General features: G+C 41.7%; 1 protein-coding gene and 1 non-coding gene across 2 annotated transcripts; one reads left to right on the top strand and one right to left on the bottom strand.

The window, feature by feature from the left end:
• The first annotated feature begins 4,132 nt into the window (after window positions 1–4,132).
• Window positions 4,133–14,271, top strand: LOC142383069 (excitatory amino acid transporter 3-like). Its single transcript, XM_075469174.1, has 12 exons — window positions 4,133–4,241; window positions 6,375–6,503; window positions 6,934–7,026; window positions 9,058–9,172; window positions 9,273–9,315; window positions 9,399–9,458; window positions 9,500–9,729; window positions 9,880–9,987; window positions 11,215–11,337; window positions 12,344–12,538; window positions 12,993–13,127; window positions 14,124–14,271. The coding sequence occupies exons 1-12, from the start codon at window positions 4,133–4,135 to the stop codon at window positions 14,269–14,271; spliced, it is 1,488 nt and encodes a 495-aa protein (XP_075325289.1).
• trnap-agg (transfer RNA proline (anticodon AGG)) lies at window positions 8,400–8,471 on the bottom strand. Its single transcript has one exon. It is a non-coding gene; the product is annotated as a tRNA-Pro (tRNA).
• Window positions 14,272–19,082: the final 4,811 nt, after the last annotated feature.

Below are 19,082 nucleotides of genomic sequence, written 5' to 3'. Positions count from 1 at the left end.
ATGTCTGAGAACATTACTCAAAACACATTCAACAAGTTTAAAGATCCAGAACATCAGACCACTAGGATGGTTTCATCACTTCAACAAAAGAAAATAGTTTCAAAAGAAAAAATCCAGTTTCAGACCATGTGCGAGTTTATATACCAGATTACTGTACTTTAGGGCCTCCAGTGGGTTGAGGAATATAAACTAATAAACACAATGTGTTCTGGTTATGTTTCAGTTCTTAAGGTCCTGATATCTGTAACTGCAACAACCACAATAACTTCTAAAGTATTGCAAGAACATTCCAGATTACAGCAGTAAGATATGCCAATTGTGTTTACGAATCTTTTGTTACATGTAGGTTTGAGGTGGGTAGAATAATAAAACAAACTTTAAAGATTTATAAATTAAAGTTCCATTACTCAAATGAGAGGTTAGCGTCATTGTTCAAAGAAAGCAAGAGGAGTGGCAAGAGAAGATGAATAAGAGGAAAGTTTTTCTACAGTATAGGCATAAACAACAAGACTATTTAAGAAATAATAAGAAAAAAAAAAGTGGTCAAGAAAGAAAGCTTTTTTTTCAATAGGATATGGTTTGGTCATTTCATTTTAAAAACACCACACTCGAGATTAACAAGAAAGCTTAGTGTGAGCACAGTGACCATGGATACACCTGCGACCTTAAAGTGCAACATGCATGATTAAGAAAGACAAAATTGGAGAAAACTGAAGAAAGGTTAAGTTTAGGAACACAATATCAAGACTTTAACCAATCTGTTCTGAGTTGACTGGTGATAAGGAAGCAATGGCAAATTAAGCAAATTATGATTACAATTAATTGAATTCCAATTGGCTTGAATTGGACTTTATTATCTAAGTGCCTTGAGATGACATTTGTTGTATTTGGCGGTATATAAAAAAAATGAAAAAATAAAAAATAGAAAGCTGCAAGCAGCTGTATGCGGGACCGAGATGTGCGCACGTTGGGGCACACGCTGGACGCCGTAGTCGCACGATACCCTCTGCCTACGTACGAGCACATAATAACCCCAATGCGGAGGGGTTTTTGAAAATTTCTAGGAGGCGCCACTGAGCCATTTTACTCCACCCACACACGATACCCTTTACATACGTAGGTCGTCAGGGTGGACGTTTGTGCCAAGTTTCATGACCTTGCGACTTTTGATGAACTTGCAAAGAAGAGCTTTGGGATGTCCTTCAAGAAGCCTGGAGAACTATTCCTGAAGACTCCTTAAAGAAAGGACAGAAAGCTCGTCTGAGAGGGTTCAGGCTGTGCTGAAGGAGAAAGGAGCTCAGAGCAGATATTCACTTTAAAGCTGCTCAGAACTGAACTCACTCTGATTTTTATCTTATATTCTGGGTTTATATTCATGTTTGAACTTGTTTCAGTGAATCTCTGCAGCTGCTTCCTGTTCTTATAAAAATACATAAAGAAATGAGGGCTGGATCAGACCTGGAAACAAAAATGTACTCGTTTACGAATACGAATACCGGCTTTATTCGTCCCAGTGGGGAAATTTTGATGTTGCAGCGGCAATAGATAAAGAAAAATAAAAAAAATACCAAAATTGTAAAGGAATTAAAATAACAGTGTAAACACTATAAACAATAAACAATATGGGACAAATATACATAAGTATATATATGTATATACAGTGTTTTAAATTGCACAGTTGGATGTATATTTATTTATATATTTATCCAGCATATTTATGTATTTAGCTGTATAATCTTATATATTTCATTAATTTATTCAGTTCTTCATGTAAATATTAGTTTAAAGCTTGTTCATTTCTAAGGCACGTGTATGTATTTGACATATTGATCAGAGGCTTTTCCACAGAAACAGTGTGAAAGTGCACTCATATTGCCATCCAAATGATAAGCGCAGCTTTCTTCTTTACAGTTTTTCTCTATTGGTTTGGCTCATTTCTTGAAACAGAAATTACATTATCAAAATAACATGGACAAATCTCCAAACCACCTCGCAATTGTTCACAACAGAATGGCATTTCTCATTGCTTTCATCAAATTGCAATTGTCCTTAATACATGTGTCAATTGTTTCAGTGCATCTCTGCAAAAGATTAAGTACAAGTAGCCTACAGTTTGCACAGTTTGCCTACATTTAGCACATTTTCCAAGTGAATAGATTTTGGTGATCTGAACTGATTAGTTGATTCTTGGTCTAATTCAATTCAATTCATTTTTATTTATATAGCGCCAAATACAACAAATGTCATCTCAAGGCACTTAGATAGTAAGTCCAATTCAAGCCAATTGGAATTCAATTAATTAATAATAATCATAATTCATAAAATAATCCAATTCGTTCATATAGAGCCAATTCAAAAACAATTTCCTAGCTAAGAAAACCAACAGATTGCACTGAAAACTTTTTGTTTTTCGGTCCAATCTCCCGGCCTGAGCGGCGTGCCTGAGGCGACTGTGGAGAGAAACGACTCCCTTTTAACAGGAAGAAACCTCTGGCAGAACCAGACTCAGGAAGGGTGGCCATCCGCCTCGACCAGCTGGGGTTTGAGAAGACAGAAAAAGGGGGGGGGGAGGGGGGCAGGGGGCCACCGCGACGGCGGCACTGTAACACCATTCAAAGGATATCTGTTGGAACAGGGAAACACGAGTTAATGACCACAATAATATCACATATACATAAAGAGAGTAAAGTGAGGAAAGGTGTGTCAGATGAGGCCCCCCAGCAGTCTAATGGTTCTTCCACCAAAATATGTGAGCATGATTTCATTGTATAAGTCATCACATGCACAATAATCTGTTCAATTGTCAAAATGGGCCAAGAACATGATACCATCAATACCATATAGAATCTCATGTTATTCCCCTTTCCTTAATCCTATTGAGGAGTTTTTCTCTGCTTGGAGGTGGAGAGTGTATGAGCATCATGCTCAAGACCAAAGATCCCTGCTCCATGCAATGGACGCTGCATGTTTAGACATTACAGGAGATCAGTGTAGGGGATGGTTGCGGCATGCACGGCGTTTCCTCCTGCGTTGCCTTGCAAGGAAAAATATACATTGCGATGTTGATGAGAATCTGTGGCCAGACAGACAGCAACGTCTGGGCGGCCAGGAGGTCATAAGGGAGGGGCGGGGGAGGGTGAGGGTGAGCGGGAGGGGGACGACAGCGACCAGTAAAGTGTTGCTATAGTGTTTTCTGTAAGCTGCAGATTTATTTACAGTACTGTAGGCCACATCATTTTGTTTTTTTTGTTTGTGTTTATATTACAGTATATGTGTGCTATGTATATTTTTCTTTTCCTTCTACTACTTCCTCAATACTATACTGTATGGAAGTTACGTACTTCACAGTATTTGTGTGAATAAAAATGGTTGGTATGAGTGTATTGTGTGTGCTTTGAGGCTACTCTTACTGTGAAACTTTTTTCCTTCAGTTTTATACACTATTGTATTCTGTTAGGTAGTCCTATGACAAAACATCTAAACATTTTGACTTGAAGTGCTCACACAATGCCAAAAGGACAATGCATTTTGGGGGCACTGACTATTTGAATGAGAAAGAAACTTCATTTTGACACATGGCTGAACTGTTTAGGGGGAGATATGAGCTTTTGCTGGTGAACCATGGTGTTTTGCTGAACCATTCAGTTTAGTTTTGCAAAAAGTACAAAAGAGTGTTGAAAACGTCCGGTCTGTTTCAAGAAATGAGCCTTGGCAACTGAGAAAGATCTTTGCAATTTGGGTGGCACTGACTCTTTTCATGGGAAAGAAATCAGGTCTGAAGCATGGGTGAACAGTTTTGGGAGAGATATGAGCTTTTGCAGGTTAGCTATGGTGTTGTGCTGAACTATAAGAGTGTTATGCCAAATCATCTTAGAGTTTTGAGAATGTAATTTCTGTTTCAAGAAATGAGCCAAACCAATAGAGAAAAACTGTAAAATGCGTCCCTTTGGGTGTGATTTCTGTCCACAGGAGGGTCGGGCTGTCAAAGCTCTGCAGAAAGAAAGCAAACTGCATCATTCAAACGGCTTCTGGAACCAACAGAACGCGTTTTCTTTCAAATATCAGCTCAACAGTTGGTGTAATTCAGCTCCGAGAGGACGTAATTCAGCTGCCTCAAGTGTTTGAGTGAAAGATGGAGGATTTGGGGGCCGTTTCTGGGGGCTCCGGCTCTGGGGGCCTTGTGGGGTTCCAGCTCCTGCAGAACACCTGGATGGTGCGCTGCCAGGCATGTGCGGCTCTGGGTGAGTAACTCCACAACGGCTTTAACAGACTTCAGCGAGTTTTAGCTGCTGAGAATGATATAATTATCAGAGCAATGATTTCTTTCACCTTTCTTTCATGGTGATGAATTTCATCCCAAAAAACTCTTTTTTTAACGACGAGCGGCGTCGGGTCGAGTTTTTCTCACCTCCAACTTCTCATCAGCATCAGAGCGAAGCCGTTTGGAGAAGAGAAGCGAACTCAAATGCCTTCAGTGATTTCTGTCTGAAATATGTTGTCCTTTCCTTTGGTTTTCCTTTCCTATGAGCCCAAGATGCTGTACCTCCGATAATATTCTGTGTATTCTTTGTAATTCTGTCCCATATATTGAAGTATTTTTTGGCAAAAACTGATTTTTGACATAGATTTTTTGTTGGCATGGCAACAAGAGTCGTTTACAGGCGGGAGCGGCTGACTGAGCTTTCCAAATGTCAACTAAAACCCCCCAAAAGTCCAAATCCCTGATGGTTTGATGAGGAGACTCATGTCAGATGTCAGAGGAGGAGAAAGAGGGAAGAACAGGAGGAAAATCAGGCTTAGATCAGCTGGAGGAGCTTCTCAGGAGGACACACTGAGACACTGGACCTCCACCCAGGATGCTTTGACAACAGAAGCCGGGCAAAGACAAAGGAAAATCTGGGCATTTATTTTATTTTCTAAGTCTGACTAAATTAAGTCTTTCTCCTCGCTTTAGGAGCCCTGAAAGCCAAGCGATGGGGAACTGACTGGGCTCTGATTTCTCAGCCACTCAAAGGACTCGAACAGAACTCCTGCCTCTAAATGTATTTTGTAAATGTAAATTTACTTTATTTATACAGCCCTTTACAAACAATCATTATGATGTACCAAAGTGCTTTACAGTGGGTAATAAATAAAGAGAGGAATAAGTAAAAAAAACAAATAAAAAAACAATAAAAAAACAATAAAAGAACAGTGAAAGCAATAAAATACAACAAAATAAAATAAGATAAAGTGTCATCATACTACTGGGTATTAAAAGCCATCCTAAATAAGTAGTTTTTTAGCCTAGATTTGCAGAGGTCCAGGTCAGGAATAAGACGCAGCTGGACGGGGAGCTTAAATGGCAGCTGACAGACTTCAGATGAACGTAAATCACCGGCTTACGGATCGTGTTGGGCTGCAGGATCTGGAGTCCAGCGGGGCAGAGGAGGGTGTCTACTTTGGGAACTTTCTGCAGATGATGTGGTTCTGTTGGCTTCTTTAAGCCGTGACCTTCAGGTGCCGGGATGAAAGTCGGCTCTTCCAGATCTGAGGTCATGGTTCTGAACCAGAAAAACTCACTGGAGGGATTAACTATCCCATCTGGCCTGGGAACGCCTTGGGATCCCCCAGGAGGAGGGATGTCTGGGTTTCCCTCCCGGACCTGTTGCTTCTGACCCGACCTGCAGAGGAAGGTGACAGATGGATACCCAGCATGTCTTCTTCTTGCTCTCCTCTCAGGCCTCCACAGCAGATGGTGTAACCCTGGACATGGTCCTGCCACCTCCATCTTATCTACAGCCAGCCTTGTTCTGGTGGCGTGTGAAGGTCAGGCGACGCCAACCTACGGAAGTTCAGAAATGATTGTTCTGGTGCCTCAAGATGATCCTGTGAGATTTGAGAAATCTGACTTCAGAATAGAATAGAAATAGAATAGAATAGAATAATACTTTATCCATCCCCCAATGGGGGAAATTCAAATTCGTCAAGTAGCTGAAAAAAATTATTAATATTTACAATGATTGTATATTAACAACAACAATAATAATACCAATTCTAATAAAAAATACTACTACTAACTAATAATAATAATAATAAATGACTAAATGAATAAATAAATAAATAAATAATGTTCTTTTTAGTGTTCTTGAGTTCACAAAGTGAGTGAGGTGAGCTCGGCTCTGAGGATCTCTCATGACGGGTCATTCTGAGCTGACTCAATTAGGTTGACCAACTCTGCTCTTACTGATTCTTACTGTTATTAACCCGTAAACTCCAGAAAAGGAAACTGTTGACAACACAAAGACACTGAGAGGATGAGCTCTGGATCTGCAGATGGGCTCCTGTTGTGTGTGGAGGCTCCTGCTGAATGTGTCCTCGCTGTCTCCTCACAGGGATCGCCGTGGTAAACTTCTACGATTTCTCTGAGGTTCACGAAAAGCTGATCTTCTTCCCAGCAGAAGTTCTGACGCGGATTTTCCATTTAGTGTCTGTTCCACTGCTGATGTCAGCTGTGATTGTCGGTAAGTTCGCGGAGTGTTTCTCAGATTTAACTCGGGACATATCTGTGTTTTCCATTCAGCATTCAGTGTAACCTGCCAATTCTAGTCATGTAAAAGTGAATTTTTAGGTTTTACATATCAGGACATAAAAAAGTTCCTCAGCAGGTGTTAAAACTGACCCTCTTAGTTCCTGTGGAAGCCGGAAGGGTTCACTTAGTTTTTAACTCTCTGCTTCTGTGTTTTGTCTCAGTTTTTCTTCCATAAATAATGAGACAGTGTGATGTGTTGATCCGAGGCTGTTTTTGCTGATTTTTTTAACACCTGCTGAGGAGTTTATCTTTTTTTTATTAAAAGATTAACAGAGGGATGGACTTGATTTTTTCCATGACTCAGCTGATCTGCTCATCTTCAGACTGAAGATGTGATATATTGTGTTTTATCATTTCCACAGGAATCTGTGACATCAGAGTCAACTTCCCCAAAAAGATTGCCGTGCGTATGGCTGTGTACTTTGCTGCAACAACTCTGATGTCCGTGGCTGCAGGTGAGGCTGAACACACTGATCAGGTCTCCTGAGGCCTGCAGCTTCTTCATGATGAGTTCTTTTCCATGTTTCTGTGGCTCATCGTCACTCTGAGTTCAGGCTTCAGGAGGGCAGCAGGCTGTCGATCCAGACGTGTTGGGCTTTATTTACTTGAGTAGAAGAAGATTTTCCTCTCAGGTGTTTCTCATTTATCAGGGTCCAAGTAGTGAGACTTCAGTGACTCTTCTGCATCTTCTTTATCATTTCTGTCCTGTGTTTGTGTAACAAAAACTTGGGGCACTTTGTTCCCAGCAGCCTGTCACAGAGACACATCATCTGTTCCCATTTCTTTAGCTGCATGTGTGAAAAACAGCAAAGATAACACAGTGTGACAGACAGAAAACAGGATTTCTGCAGCAACAAGGTGATTCCCAAAGAGCTGTTAGCTGAAAACTTGGCATATCTCAGCACGGTTTGCAGTGTGTCCTTAAAACATTTGAGGAAACTGGACAAGTGGAGGACAAAAGAAGAAGTGTCAGGCCTAAAGAACTATCTACAGCAGATGAACAGGATCTGAAAGTGATGTCCTTAAGAAAGAGGAAAAAATCCAGCAAAGACCTGACACAGGAGCTGAGAGATGCATCTGGACCTTCAGCTGATCCATCTGCTGTTGGCCCAAGCCTCATCAGAAATGGGCTCCATGGAAGGGTGGCTGTCAGGAAGCCGTTCTTAAGGAAGGGAAACAGGGAGAAAAGGCTGAGCTGTGCCAAAGGACACAAGAAGTGGGCTGAAAATCAGTGGCAGCAGGTCTGATGGAGGGATGAATCCTCCCCAGAGCCCGGAGCTCAACATTACTGACGCAGTGTGGGATCATGTTGGCAGAGAATGGAACAAAAGGCAGCCCACATCCAAAGAAGAGCTTTGGGATGTCCTTCAAGAAGCCTGGAGAACTATTCCTGAAGACTCCTGAAAGAAAGGACAGACAGCTCGTCTGAGAGGGTTCAGGCTGTGCTGGAGGAGAAAGGAGCTCAGAGCAGATATTCACTTTAAAGCTGCTCAGAACTGAACAAAACTCCTATTTTTATCTTATATTCTGGGTTTATGTTCATGTTTGAAGATGTTTCAGTGAATTTCTGCAGCTGCTTCCCTTTAATGGAAATATGTAAAGAAATTCAGACTTTTTTCTCTGTTTTCTTTTTTCTCTGTTTTATATATTTTATTTCATGTTACATATTTCTAATCAAAAGCCTTTATGAATATATTTTATATATAAAAAATAAATATACAGATGTTCCCCTGTGAGGAGGTAACTGAGGTAAAACACTGTGTGATGTCATCCATTCTTCCCTATGAAGCTCACAGCTGTATCAGGGTGACCCCCAGACGTGCTGAAAGGGCTTGTCCGGGATTTGAACCCGGGACCTCCCGCACCCTAAGCGAGAATCATACCCCTAGACCAACGAGCCTCCATAATTTACGGTTACAGTTATGATTTTGTCCCAGTGAAAGCTGGAGTTGGACTGTGCAACATGGTGATGTGGCAGCTGGAGCTTTACATGTTCTGCAGACCAACAGCACCCTCTGCTGGTGGAAATTACATTTGCCCTCAGCTGCGCCTTACATCGAGTCATGTCCTGATCATCATTTCTTATGGAATTACACATTACTATCTTGTCCCTTGTATTTTTACATTGGCCAGTTGGACCAGGGTCCACTTCCAGTAATATCAAAGTAAAAATAAAAAGAAGCCGTTTTAAACTGGATCTTTAGGCACGTTGTTCCCAGCAGCCTGTCACAGAGACACATCATCTGTTCCCATTTCTTCAGCTGCATGTGTGAAAAACAGCAAAGATAACACAGTGTGACAGACAGAAAACAGGATTTTTGCAGCAACAAGGTGATTCCTAAAGAGCTGTTAGCTGAAAACTTGGCATATCTCAGCATGGTGTGCAGTGTGTCCTTAAAACATTTGAGGAAACTCGACAAGTGGAGGACAAAAGAAGAAGAAAAGAGGTTTAGGCTGCAGCATGCCTGATGTTGTGTGTCATGCAGGACTGAGTCTGATGCTGCTTTTGAAGCCGGGCGTCACCTATCCTGTCAGCGAGGTCGACGCTGAGGAGGAGGAGGAGCCCTTCGTCACCGTGGACTCCATCATGGATCTGTTCAGGTCAGAGGACAGCTGCTCATACTCTATCTGCAGCTTCTTTCATTTTTATACATTTCTACAGGTTGATACTTTATTTTTGGCTCTCTTTGACTTTCTTTAGAAGCATAATACCAACTAATCTGGTTCTGGCTTCATTCAAAAAGGTATGTTTGTCCTTCAGGTGCAGTTTCCTGCTTTCTGAACCAGAAGCGTGAACACTGACGTGAGCATCTCTTTTGTTTCTCAGTACAAGACGACTCGGATGGAGTTAGCAGTTCCTTCGATCTCAAATTCCAGCCTGGAAACGGTGAATCTCTCCTTCTCTCGTCACTCTGGGGATGTTTTCAGCTCTCACTGGCAGCGATAACTGATGTAGCGTACCTCACTTTGCCTCAGAATGCCACTGAATACGGACTGAGTGTGGATGTGGTGGATGGCTTCGACGTCCTCGGCCTGTTGGTCATCTCCTTGGTGCTTGGGCTGGCCATCTCCAGCATGAAAGAAAAAGGACTGATCTATAGGGGAGTCATCGCCGGCGTGAATGAGCTCATCAGATACTCCCTCAGACTGGTTGTGGGGTGAAGTTGAACATCTTGATCTGTAGAACTGAACATTTATGTTTGTTGAAGGTTCTTTTTTTCCAACGATATGAGTCATTTTTATCTGGTGTCTTAAGAGTGAATCCTGTTGGTGATTAAGAATGTTTCGGTGGCTTCTCTCCTCCCCAGCTACATGCCGCTGGGACTCCTGCTCGTGTCTGGAACCCATGTTGTCGACGTTGGCGAGTGGAAGATCTTCATCAAAATTGGAAAGTTCACGGCTGTGGTTCTCGTCGGGTGAGTCCTTCCTCGTTCATCCAGGACCAGGTTTGAGTGGTGGGAGCGTTCGGCTGAAATGTGAGCATCCATGCAGCCGGCGCAGGACTGCTGTGGGCTCATAAACAGATTTTGTTAAAGGGATCTTGTCCAGTTCTGCTGGACGTCAGTTTTTCCCAGAAGCAGCTGAAACGTGGACTCATCTGCCCACAGAACAGGTGTCCACTTTCTTTCTGTCCATCTGAGCTGAGCTGGTGTCCACAGAACTGGGCCGTGTTCCTGCACAGAGCTGATATATGGCTTCCTCCTGGTGTGGTGCAGCTTCAGCTCACATTTCTGGACCGTGTTGAGTGGAAATGGTTCTCCCAGCTCCTCCTGAGCCCATGTGGCTGTATGGATCATGGTGGCGTGATGACGGTTTCTCCTGCAGTGCTGCCTGAGGGCTCCCAGCTCATCCAGCAGGGCTTTCTGTCCTCGGCCTTTCCACGCTGAGGTTTCCCCAGACTCCCTGAATCTGTCCTCAATATTCTGCTCTGTAGATGCTGAGAGACCAAAGTTCTTTACAGTCTGACTCTGAGGAACATTTCATCTTTTCCTGATCTTTTCCTGATCTTTTCCTAAACTTTTGCTGATCTTTTGCTGAGAAACATTTGCTGAACTTATTGATGATTCTCTGATGGAGTTTGGCCCAAAGCGGTGAGCCCCGACCCATCCTGTTGGAGAGCCTCAACCTTTGGTGGATGCTGCTGTTATAGCCGGTCCTGACACCCTCACCTGTCAGCAGGTAACCTGCTGGTTGGAGAAGCTTCCAGAACGCTGTTCCTGCAGATTCTGGAAACTTTCTGTCTTTCTGTGACTCCAGAACAACTTTTACTGAGTGTTGCTGCATCAAATTTGAATCCATATTTTCTCTTTTCATAGTTTATCAGTCAAGAGACTGAAAATATTTTATTAGTTTTGTGTTTGTTAAATAAAGGTTCAAACGGATCAACTAATGACATATTTAACTTTGCTGTCTCAGCTGCTCATAAAAGCTCAGACCTTCAAACTCAGACTTTGACTCAGGTGCAAACTTGAGTTCTTCTGACCTTCAACACTCCGGCTGCTGTCTGACCATCAGAGCGACCGCAGATAAACTCGTATTTCATGGCAGCAGATATGTCTCTGAGGTGTTTGAGGATGGAAGCAGGTGGTAGACATCCCATGAAACGTGTTTTAATGTTTGAGGTGATGCTTGGTGTGTTTCAGGCTCATCCTGCATGCAGCAGTACTTCTGCCGCTCCTCTACTTTGCGATGGTGAGACGCAGCCCCGTCCCTGTCATCAGGGGCGTTTATCCTGCTCTGAGGGCGGCGTTTTTCTCGTCCTCCAGGTAACTCCTTCTTCTGGTTGTATTCGTCACTTGCCTCTCACAGGAAATCCTCTGAGTTGGTGGAGGGACCACGAACAGGAGTACCCTCAGCTATTCAGAGTAGCAAAATGTTTCCTGTGTATTCCTGGAACAAGCGTCTCTGCGGAGAGAGTTTTCTCTTCCGCAGGAGACATTGTGAATGCACAGAGAAGCGTCCTGAGCTGGGCATGTGGACCAGCTTGTATTCCTCCACAAAAACCTTGAGATTAAAAAATAAACACTGACATACAAACTGGAACAACATGTAAAATCCAGTATCTGAGAGTGTTTACCATATTTAATTTTGTTGAGTCCTGCAAGCTTTTATTTATTTAGACAGATGGGTAAATTCCTTTATTGAGATTACACTGAAAAAGTGGATGTTGCAGGGCTTGGTACTTTATTTTTGTCAATAACAGTTGACATTTTTTGTTAATATTTTAAGAACCCTACAAGCACTTTCATATTTGATTATAGAGAGTAAATGCTAATTTCTATGTGGTAACAGCCAGAAAAACTGTTATGACATTTGAAGGTATAGAGACCATATTTTCTTTTGATAATAACTACTTTGAAATCAAAAACTCCTGTGAACCTCTAAGCAGATATCTTAAAATATCTACACCTTTAATATAACATTGTTTACATATTGTTTTCTTCAATCCTGAAAATGCTTGTATTTCTTCAGCAAGCTGATGTTAAGCATGTAGCAGCATTGTGGGTGCTATGTGCTACAGTTTTCTTACAATTAAATTCTTTCAAAGAAACTCAATATATCGTTGTTCCTACAGTATCGCAATATATCGCAATATATCATATGTATCTCTGCCCCTGTATCGTGATACATATCGTGTCGCCAGATTCTTGCCAATACACACCCCTATTCGTCAGTGCCGTTTGTTTCAGTATTCACCTTCAAACTTTACCAGTTTCAGTTATTTTCAGAGGCCTTTTCTGTTCTTTGATTTCTTTCCCGTGTGTCTCCAAGTACCTCCGCACTGCCGCTGACTTCCTGCTGCTGCAAGGAGCGGAACCGCATCGACAGAAAATTCACCGGCTTCATGCTGCCCATCGCAAACCAGGTCAACAAGGATGGAACTGCCCTCTTCCAGGCGGCTGCTGCAGTTTTCATTGCCCAACTCAGCCAGATCACTGTGACCTTGAGCATGTTAATCACCATCAGGTTGGTCGCAGTCTTATTTTTTTTTTTGCACAATATTTTTATTAGGTCTTTTTCAAGTCGTGTAGGACATGCAAGAGAAATAAGAATAATAGAAAAATAGAATAAAAAATAGTAACAAAAATAAATATGCCTATATATATATATATATATAATAAATAAATAAATTTATGGAAAAATAATTAAAAAAAATTGATTAAAAATAAAAATAAATAAACAAACAAAAAAATAATAAAATGACAAACGTATTGTATCCCTGGTACTCTATGTACGTGGACAAATGCTCAAAGAAGAGGTGAGTATTATGGGTCTTATTAATGATCATTGTACTTAGCTTCATCAGGTTGGTCGTAGTCTTCATCGGTTAAACGATTGATTCATTTGACTTACATAATCAAAGCAGTAATGTCTGTTCTCATGTTCCAAACAAGAAATAAAAAGTGTGTGTGCTGTGCAGTGTGACGGCATTGGTTGCCACCATTGGAGCTGCGAGCGTCCCGGAGAGTGAATCCATGATCACAGTGTTTGTCCTGACGATGGTGGGACTGCCTCTGAGGGACGTCGCCCTCCTGGTGCTGCTGGAGCTGCTGCTGTAAGTTCCATCCGTGCAGACAAAGTGGAGTTAAAAAGAACCTGTTTCAAGGACCGAATAAAGATCAGCTGCTGTTACAGATAAATAACAACATGAAATGTAAACCAGCTGAAGTGCAGCAGAGAGGAAGGTGTGGTAGAAACCTTAGGAGGTCTCCACCAGTGGGTTGGGCTGTTGTTTCTGTAGCTTCGCAACAACTCAGCTGATGATGTCACACACAGTGTCAGCAGGAAACTCAGGTGAACTCTCTCAGCAGACAACATGGACAGAAGCTCACAGCCAGCAGTTCAACATCTGGGGTGCAGAGACCCTCCTTCTCAGTGACCAGGATTACAGCATCTGTTGTTGACCAGCTCTGTGATCCTCCTCTTTTCCTGTTACTGCTCTGTCTGCAGTCTCTGTCTGCCCGGATAGTCTTAAAGCTGAGCAGAGAGCTGTTAGAGCTGTTCCTGCAGTCAGGTCTCTGCCTGATATGCTGCTGTGTCCACATCAGGGCTCCAAGCTTGTCCATTTGATCCACCAGTGATCTCACATTTCCCATCATGATCGAGGGAAGAAATGGTTTAAACCTCCTCCTCCTTTTCCTCCATTTTGTTCCTCTGCATCCTAGACGTCTCCTCCTCAGCTCATCTTGATGTGGGGTCTTATTCTAGGAATTACTTTGTTAGCTGCTCCAGCTGGTTAACAGCTCCCCGTTGTCATGGTTACACATCAGAACAGATGTGAAAAAGAGATCAGAAATCTGTGTTTTGACAGAAAAAAGCTGAAGATGAAAGAAAGACTCGGGCAGCACATGGAAAACTTGTCAAGTTTATTTTAGTACCTCCTACTTTTCCAGCCGTCAAATTCAAGATGAGCTGATATTTTTCATAAAAGAGTCAAACGTCCCACTTTAGTTTTCTATGTTCTGTTGTGAGTGAAATTCATAAATCATTTAATTTCATCAACATTTGACACATTTGGCCCTGTGATTAAACCTTGAATTGATTCTTTCAGAGCCCGATGCAACACTTTGGTCAACGTGTTGGGGGACTGCGTCGGCGCTGCTTTGGTCCACCACATGTCCCAACGTGAACTCGAAGAAATGGTGGAAGAAGATCAGGAAGATTGGGACAGACATCTGGTGTATGTGCAGGATGCCTGAGGGTGCAGCTGTTCCTTATTTACTTCCAATTTGGGATTTACTTACTGTTGGCCTGTTCAAGTATTAAAATATATGTAAAATGTTGAATCAGATGTGATGGATCCTTTTTTTCCTGTCCAGTATCACGGCAGCAGAGTTGTATCTGAATGCCCTTTATGCCAAACGCATTTGCTTTGTGAATGCAAAGCTCCCCTTGTTTCCCAAAATGCTGCTTATTCATTTATTTTTGTTAAATACTTTACATGTAAGAGAGCCGAACTTGACGGGGAAAGAGGGAGAATAAAGAAAAAGAAACGGAGAGAAACGATCGGAGAAAACAAAAAGTTCAGTAAGCAGTAAAAAACGAGCTGTACTGGCCGGCTGCCACAAGGTAGCGCCATATTCTCAAACCTGAGGGAAGAGTTCTCATCTTTACTTTCCAGTCAATTCTGAATAAAAACTTAAGTTAATATGCAATATAAATTCATAAAGGCTTTTGATTAGAAACATGTAACATGAAATAAAGTATATAAAACTGAGAAAAAAGTCCTGATTTCTTTACATATTTCCATTAAAGGGAAGCAGCTGCAGAGATTCACTGAAACATCTTCAAACATGAACATAAACCCAGAATATAAGATAAAAATAGGAGTTTTGTTCAGTTCTGAGCAGCTTTAAAGTGAATATCTGCTCTGAGCTCCTTTCTCCTCCAACACAGCCTGAACCCTCTCAGACGAGCTTTCTGTCCTTTCTTTAAGGAGTCTTCAGGAATAGTTCTCCAAGCTTCTTGAAGGACATCCCAAAGCTCTTCTTTGGATGTGGGCTGCCTTTTGTTCCATTCTCTGCCAACATGATCCCACACTGCTTCAGTAATGTTGAGCTCCGGGCTCTGGGGAGGATTCATCCCTCCATCAGACCTGCTGCCACTGATTTTCAGCCCACTTCTTGTGTCCTTTGGCACAGCTCAGCCTTTTCTCCCTGTTTCCCTTCCTTAAGAACGGCTTCTTGAAAGCCACCCTTCCATGGAGCCCATTTCTGATGAGGCTTGGGCCAACAGCAGATGGATCAGCTGAAGGTCCAGATGCATCTCTCAGCTCCTGTGTCAGGTCTTTGCTGGATTTTTTCCTCTTTCTTCAATTCAATTCAATTCATTTTTATTTATATAGCGCCAAATACAACAAATGTCATCTCAAGGCACTTAGATAGTAAGTCCAATTCAAGCCAATTGGAATTCAATTAATTAATAATAATCATAATTCATAAAACAATCCAATTCGTTCATATAGAGCCAATTCAAAAACAATTTCCTAGCTAAGAAAACCAACAGATTGCACTGAAAACTTTTTGTTTTTCGGTCCAATCTCCCGGCCTGAGCGTGCCTGAGGCGACTGTGGAGAGAAACTACTCCCTTTTAACAGGAAGAAACCTCTGGCAGAACCAGACTCAGGAAGGGTGGCCATCCGCCTCGACCAGCTGGGGTTTGAGAAGACAGAAGGGGGGGGGGGGGCAGGGGGCCACCGCGACGGCGGCACTGTAACACCATTCAAAGGATATCTGTTGGAACAGGGAAACACGAGTTAATGACCATAATAATATCACATATACATAAAGAGAGTAAAGTGAGGAAAGGTGTGACAGATGAGGCCCCCCAGCAGTCTAGGCCTATAGCAGCTTAACTATGGGATGTTTCAGGATCACCTGAGCCATCCCTAACTATAAGCTTTATCAAAAAGGAAAGTTTTAAGCCTGGTCTTAAAAGTGGAAAGGGTGTCTGCTTCCCGGACATTTACTGGCAGCTTATTCCACAATAGAGGGGCCTGATAACTGAAGGCTCTGCCTCCCATTCTACTTTTAGAAACTCTGGGAACCTCAAGTAAACCTGCAGTTTGGGAACGAAGTGCTCTGTTAGGAAAATATCTTACAATGAGATCTCTAAGATATGATGGAGCTCGGTCATTAAGAGCTTTATATGTAAGGAGAAGAATCTTAAATTCTATTCTGAATTTAACAGGGAGCCAATGAAGAGAAGCTAAAACTGGAGAAATATGATCTCTCCTGTTAGTTCTCGTCAAAACTCTGGCTGCAGCATTTTGGATCAACTGAAGGCTTTTCAGAGAATATGTGGGACAGCCCAATAATAAAGAATTACAGTAGTCCAATCTTGAAGTAACAAATGCATGAATTAGTTTTTCTGCATCACTCTGAGACAAGATGTTCCTGATTTTAACAATATTACGAAGGTGAAAGAAGGCAGTCCTAGAAACCTGTTTTATATGCGAGTCAAATGATAAGTTCTGGTCAAAAATAACTCCAAGGTTCCTCACTGTAGAACTAGAAGCCAAGGAAATACCATCTAGAGTAACTATATAGCTAGACAATTTCTCCCTGAAACGCTCAGGTCCAAAGATAACGACTTCAGTTTTGTCTGAATTTAGAAGCAGACAGTTCTGAGTCATCCAGGTCTTTATGTCTTTAAGACATGCTTGTAGTCTGACCAACCTATTGGGTTCATCTGGTTTTATAGATAAGTACAGCTGAGTATCATCAGCATAGCAATGGAAATTTATGCCATGCTGTCTAAAAATGTTACCTAATGGAAGCATGTATAAAGTAAAAAGAATCGGTCCAAGCACAGAACCCTGAGGAACTCCATGACTTACTCTGGTGTGTGAGGAAGATTCTTCATTTACAAGAACAAACTGAAATCTATCAGATAAATATGATTTAAACCAGCCTAATGCAGTTCCTTTAATCCCAATAACATGTTCAAGTCTGTGTAATAAGATACTGTGATCGACCGTATCAAATGCAGCACTGAGATCCAACAGGACAAGCACAGACACAAGTCCGCTATCAGAGGCTAAGAGGAGATCATTGGTAACTTTCAGCAGTGCAGTTTCTGTGCTATGATGCACTCTGAATCCTGACTGAAACTCTTCAAACAGATTATTTCTGTGGAAATGATCACAAAGCTGAGCTGCAACTATTTTTTCAAGAACTTTAGACATAAAAGGGAGATTGGATATAGGTCTATAATGAGCCAACACTTCTGAATCAAGAGTAGGTTTTTTAAGTAAAGGTTTAATTACAGCAACCTTAAAAGTCTGAGGTACATATCCTGTCAACAAAGACAGATTGATCAAATCCAATATGGAAGTGTCAATTAATGGGAAAACCTCCTTGAACAGTCCGGTTGGGATTGGGTCTAAAACACAAGTTGATGGTTTAGAAGAGACTATTGCTGTTGTTAGATCAGAGAGATCAACTGGGCAGAAGCCGTCTAAATACAAATCAGGTTCTAAAGATACTTCTAAAGCTGCTGTACTTGATGATACATCACTAATAATAGTGGGAAGGACTCCATCAATCTTCTCTCTGATAGAAACAATTTTATTAATAAAGAAGCTCATGAAATCATCACTGCTGAGAGTTAAAGGAATAACTGGCTCAGCAGAGCTCGGACTCTTAGTCAGACTGGCTACAGTGCTGAAAAGAAACCTGGGATTATTCTTATTCTCTTCTATCAATGATGAATAATAAGCAGCTCTAGCTTTACGAAGGGCTTTCTTATACATTGTTAAACTATCTTTCCAGACTAACTGAGACTCTTCTAAATTAGAGGAACGCCACTGTCTCTCCAGCTTTCTTGCAGTCTGCTTTAAAGCACGCAGCTGTGAATTATACCAAGGAGCCAGCCTCTTCTGACTGATGACCTTCCTTTTCAGAGGGGCAACATTGTCCAGTGCTGTACGCATTGAAACTATAGTGCTGTCAACAAGAGAGTCAAGCGTTGCTGGAGTAAAGTTTAGGTAGTCGTCCTCTGTCATATCTGCACATGGCAGTGAAGAAAAGGATGATGGAATTAATTCTTTAAATCTGGTTACAGCATCCTCTGATAGACACCTTCTATACGTAAATTTCTTCTCAGAAACTGTATAGTCAAGTAATGTAAACTCAAAGGTTATCAGAAAATGGTCAGATAAGACAGGGTTATGAGGGAACACTGTTAACTGTTCACTCTCAATGCCATAAGTCAGCACAAGAGCAAGGGTGTGATTAAGGCAGTGAGTCGGTCTGTGTACACTCTGAGAAAATCCAATAGAGTCCAATATAGAATTAAAGTTCATATTCAGGCTGTCATTTTCAACATCTACATGAATATTAAAGTCACCCACTACAATGACTTTATCTGTACTCAGCACTAACTGGGATAAAAACTCTGAGAATTCAGACAGAAACTCAGAATAAGGGCCAGGTGGACGATACACAACAACAAACACAAGAGGTTTCTGGGATTTCCACTTTGCGTGGGAAAAACTGAGAATCAGATATTCAAAAGAGCTCAAACTAATCTTGGGTCTGGGACTGATGAGTAACCCTGATCTGAAGATAGCTGCCACTCCTCCTCCTCTGCCTGTGGTTCGAGGAACGTGAACATTTAAACAGTCAGAGGGAGTTGCTTCATTAATGCTAACATGATCCTCCTGCTGCAGCCAGGTTTCTGTAAGACAAAATATATCAATATGATGATCACAAATCAACTCATTCACTAACAGAGACTTCGAAAGGAGAGATCTGATATTCAGCAAACCACATTTAATAGTTTGATGTTTTTGTTCAGTTAAAGTTTTTGTTTTAATAATTTTTTTTTTCACAAGAGGATTTGCTCCTTTTGTGTTAATTGATTGGGTGGGTAGCAGCAGTTGGGAAGCTGCAGAGAAGTGTGTAAGACTACAACTCTGCATCCTGGTCTGAGCCCTGGGTTGTCATGTTTTAGGGTGGCAAATAAATTCATCCATATTTCTAGAAATGAGAGCAACTCCTTCCAAAGT

Source organism: Odontesthes bonariensis, chromosome 1 (genome assembly GCF_027942865.1).
Source record: "Odontesthes bonariensis isolate fOdoBon6 chromosome 1, fOdoBon6.hap1, whole genome shotgun sequence".
NCBI lineage: Eukaryota > Metazoa > Chordata > Actinopteri > Atheriniformes > Atherinopsidae > Odontesthes > Odontesthes bonariensis.
This window is presented reverse-complemented; position numbering and strand designations above follow the sequence as displayed.

Bases quoted from the DNA above. Each gene is read 5' to 3' on its own strand.
- LOC142383069 (XM_075469174.1), top strand. From the start codon at position 4,133: ATGGAGGATTTGGGGGCCGTTTCTGGGGGCTCCGGCTCTGGGGGCCTT. The intron at 9,173-9,272 runs GTCAGAGGACAG...GACTTTCTTTAG, and splicing joins TCCATCATGGATCTGTTCAG to AAGCATAATACCAACTAATC. The intron at 11,338-12,343 runs GTAACTCCTTCT...TGTGTCTCCAAG, and splicing joins GCGTTTTTCTCGTCCTCCAG to TACCTCCGCACTGCCGCTGA.